Source organism: Lynx rufus, unplaced genomic scaffold (genome assembly GCF_022079265.1).
Source record: "Lynx rufus isolate CCGP_SWC_20201006 ecotype Redwood Valley unplaced genomic scaffold, mLynRuf1.p SCAF_11, whole genome shotgun sequence".
Classification (NCBI taxonomy): Eukaryota; Metazoa; Chordata; class Mammalia; order Carnivora; family Felidae; genus Lynx; species Lynx rufus.
Window position 1 is genome coordinate 7963756 of NW_025814825.1, and position 4159 is coordinate 7967914.

The following is a 4159-nucleotide window of genomic DNA, read 5'->3' on the forward strand; positions in this document are numbered from 1 at the left end:
TACAAAAGTTAAATGGATCATAACCCGAAATGTAAAATGTAACTATACAACTTCTAAGAGTAAGCAGGGAAAATGTCTGTCACCTTTGATATGTGACAGGCATTCTTAAAGAAATGAAAAGGCAGACCACAAACTCAGAGAAATTATTTGCAAACTTCACTTATGACAACAAATCCAGAATAAAGAACTCTCAAACTCAATACTCATTAAGAAATCAAAAACAAATTTCAGCAAAATATCTTAACAGACACATTACCAAAGGATGGCAAATAAGCACGCAAAAATATGCTCAACAGCAGTAGCCATTAAAAAATTGCAAATTAAAACAAGATACTAGTATGTACCTCTTCTGACAATACCAGCTGCATGTGTAGTTGCTGAGTTCCCAGACTTTCATAGATTCTGGGGGAAAGAAAAATGGTAGAGTCACTTATTAGCATTTTTATAAAGTTAAATATACACTTATCTTATGACCCAGAAATCTCATGCCTACCTATTTACTAAAGAAAAATGAAGACTTACGTTCACCCAAAAACCTGTATGTGAATATATATAGAAAACTTTATATATAAATGCTAACAAGTGAGAACAACACATACGTCCTTTAGTAAATTCAATATAAGGAATATTATGCAGCAATGAAAAGGAATAAACGACCGAGTGATGTGACAACGTGGATGGCTCTTAAATGTATGTTGCTAAGTGAAAGGAGCCAGGTCCCGAAATCTCCATCTTGTACGATGCCATTTATATGATATTCTGCAAAAAGGTAAATGTTAGGGATGGAAAACAATGTTTTCTAGGATACTGAGTAGAAGGCTGTTTTAACTATAAAGGGACAGCATGGGAAAATTTTTGGACTGATTGAACTGTTCTATATCAAGACTCTTATGGTGGATAGAAGACTTTGTGCATTATTAAAACCCATAGAATAATACACTGCATAGTACAAATTTTATAGTATATGAATTAAAAAACTTCTCAGCTTAGAATATAGAGGAAATCAGAATGTCATTAATTCATAAAACAGTTTAAGTCAGTGTGTAACCAATTGTGGCCATCCCTGAAACGTATTCCTTCTCTCCTTTTCCTTACTTTTCTCCAGAAGATGCTTGGCCCTGGGACAGATATTTGTGTCTGCAGGATCATATTTTACAGATAGCGATTGTATAAGAGGAAAGGAGAATGGCCAGATCTAAGGATATGGCAAAACAATTGCACTACTGTATGTAATGTATGAAATGTTTGTAATGCTGAAAATTATAATGCCTTGACGTATTTTCTTAACTTCATTAGTTTTAGCAATGAAAATACAAATACACTGGATGTTCTCAACAAACCTAGTCATTTTCATTAGTGGGATGAAATGAAGTATGTTTTTCATGACATAGATTTTTAAAAATAATTCTACTAGTTCTTTGCAGATGGCTTTCTTTTTTTAAAGAAATCTTATTTATTTATTTTGAGAAAGACAGAGACAGCGTGAGTGGGGGAGGGACAGAGAGAGAGAGAGAGAGACTGAGAATCTCAAGCAGGCTCCACACTGTCAGCACAGAGTCCGATGCAGGGCTGAAACCCACAAAGCCGCCAGATCATGACCCGAGTGAATCCGAGAGTAGGACGCTCAACTGACCGAGCCACCCAGGCGCCCCACAAATGGCTTTATTTCTTAATACTTAAATTAACTCATCTTAGCTCCTTATTAAGATATTCTGGAAGTGAGGGAAATTAAAAATAGAGTTAATTCACTCACTTTCAGCGACAGCAAGAACAAGATAATGACTTTTTTTCAATGGGGTATATTGGTTCTTACAAAAATGTTTAGAAGATCAGGCATCAATTTTGTGCCTTTCTGCATCCATGGCAATTGTGTAGGTAGACTCTGATTATAACAGGTCAAGTTCCCAGATTATCTCACTCTTCTGAGAAAATCTTTTAATGGTTTTGCATTACTTCTGGAACTAGGTCTAAATTCATTTCTCACGGGACACCTTTGGTCATCAAGCCAAGTGATTCTAGATATCATCATATCTACAAGAAAATAGATAGGATTTCACTTTTGTCTCTTTTTTTTCTTTTATCTACTCTCTTCCTCAATATTTTGTATGAAACTATTAATGAAAGTACAGCTTACTCTCATTGTAAGGGATTTGTGTCTCCATAGAAGGGATATTAGCTCTTTAAACTCAAGGGGGCATCAAAAAGATAGTTAAATATTCCAGTTAAGTGTCCTAGTTAAAGTTGCTACTGCTGAAAATTACAAAAGTAACAGTTCAATAAACAGTGAGGGAGAAAATATCATTTAATTAGAACTGCTAAATTGACCACAGTATGCCAACAGAAACAGAGATTTTCATTTCTGAAACTGGGCTAACTATGGTCATATCATTATATATATTCAAGTGAATCTTTTTTTTAAATATGAAATTTATTGTCAAATTGGTTTCCATACAACATCCAGTGCTCCTTCCAACAGGTGCCCTCCACAATGCCCATCACCCACCCTCCCCTCCCTCCCACCCCCCCATCAGCCCTCAGTTTGTTCTCAGTTTTTAAGAGTCTCTTATGGTTTGTCTCTCTCCCTCTCTTTTTTTTTCCTTCCCCTCCCCCATGGTCTTCTGTTAAGTTTCTCAGGATACATGAAAACATATGGTATTTGTCTTTCTCTGTATGACTTATTTCACTTAGCATAACACTCTCCAGTTCCATCCACGTTGCTACAAAAGGCCATATTTCATTCTTTCTCATTGCCACGTAGAATTCCATTGTGCATATAAACCAAAATTCCTTTATCCATTCGTCAGTTGATGGACATTTAGGCTCTTTCCATAATTTGGCTATTGTTGAAAGTGCTGCTATAAACGTTGGGGTACAAGTGCCCCTATGCATCAGCACTCCTGTATTCCTTGGGTAAATTCCTAGCAGTGCAAGTGAATCTTTAAGTTCCAATTTAGTATACATTCCATTCCATTCTGACATAAACCACGATGCATTGCCTAAAGAGAATACATGATCGGCCCCATAGAAAGTTGAATAACCTGTGTTATACTTTTTCCTAAATTTACGTTTTATTTTTATTTATTTGCTGTTGTTGGCCAAGGTTTATTGAAGATAGTCCAGCACCATAAAAAGATTCAAACGGCCCCACATGGTGTTTTGAAATCCATCCCACCTGTAGGCTGGGTAACCTACGGTTTGGACAGACTGCCCAAGTTCAAAAGTTTCAACATTTCCTTAGCGTCTGGCTCTACTTCAGCCATCTCCTGATCCAAGGCTGAGAACTCAGGTACATAATGATTCATCCTTTCTCTCTCCTCCCCCTGCAGCTTGATGGAGGTAACTCTCCCCCTGCAGCTTGATGGAGGTAACTCTCAGCAGGCCTCTCTGAATCTGCTTCGTCAGATGTGTGACATAGCCTGCTGTCTTATTGCGTGGCTTCTCGCTGGGAATAATGGTGGTCCCCTTGCCTGTGCGTTTGTTGGTGTGGAAGTCATTGCCCAGGTGAATGCAGTGTTTCTTAATGATGACCCAGCCTGCCTTCCTCATGGTTTTGGTGCGCAGGTGGCCCATGTTGGCGGGTATAGTCTCTGTTGGGGTTTTAAATAAATACAGGTTTAATAAGAATGATGATTGTTTAAATGTACATTGTAACATTTTCCTAACATTGCAGACTAAATGCAAATGCATTTTCATCTTTGAATCTTTGCAAGATATTAGCAGATACTGGAACAAAGATTGTCATCTCTATTACAAAAAGTAATGGCTGATATTTATTATCATTGTTTTTATGATTATTATTATTACTGTAGAGAGAGATAGTGAGAGCAGGGGAGAGGGATGGACACACACACACACACACACAGAGGGAGAGAAAATCCCAAGCAAACTCCTTGCCCAGCATGGAGCCCCTTCTGGGTTTTATCCTAAGACCCTGGGATCACAACCTGAGCCAAAATCAAGAGTCAGATGCTCAACCAGTTGAGCCACCCAGGTGCCCCATGGCTAATATTTGTTGACAGCAGTATAGGAGGTACTGTGTCTAATACTTTAAACATATTATCTCATTTAATTCTCACTTAATTCTCAAGCCACCCTGTAAGAAAATGACAATTGTTTTATCATTTATTCTTTTAATATTTATTTTTTAGACAGTGATAGG

The 4159-nt window shown here is 37.4% G+C and overlaps 1 protein-coding gene across 1 annotated transcript; it reads right to left on the bottom strand.

Moving 5' to 3' along the window:
* Window positions 1-3188: 3188 nt before the first annotated feature.
* On the bottom strand, window positions 3189-3570 carry LOC124505810 (40S ribosomal protein S17-like). Its single transcript, XM_047071854.1, has 2 exons — window positions 3377-3570; window positions 3189-3342 (listed from the first exon to the last, which is right to left on the bottom strand). The coding sequence occupies exons 1-2, from the start codon at window positions 3568-3570 to the stop codon at window positions 3189-3191; spliced, it is 348 nt and encodes a 115-aa protein (XP_046927810.1).
* Between the last annotated feature and the right edge of the window lie 589 nt (window positions 3571-4159).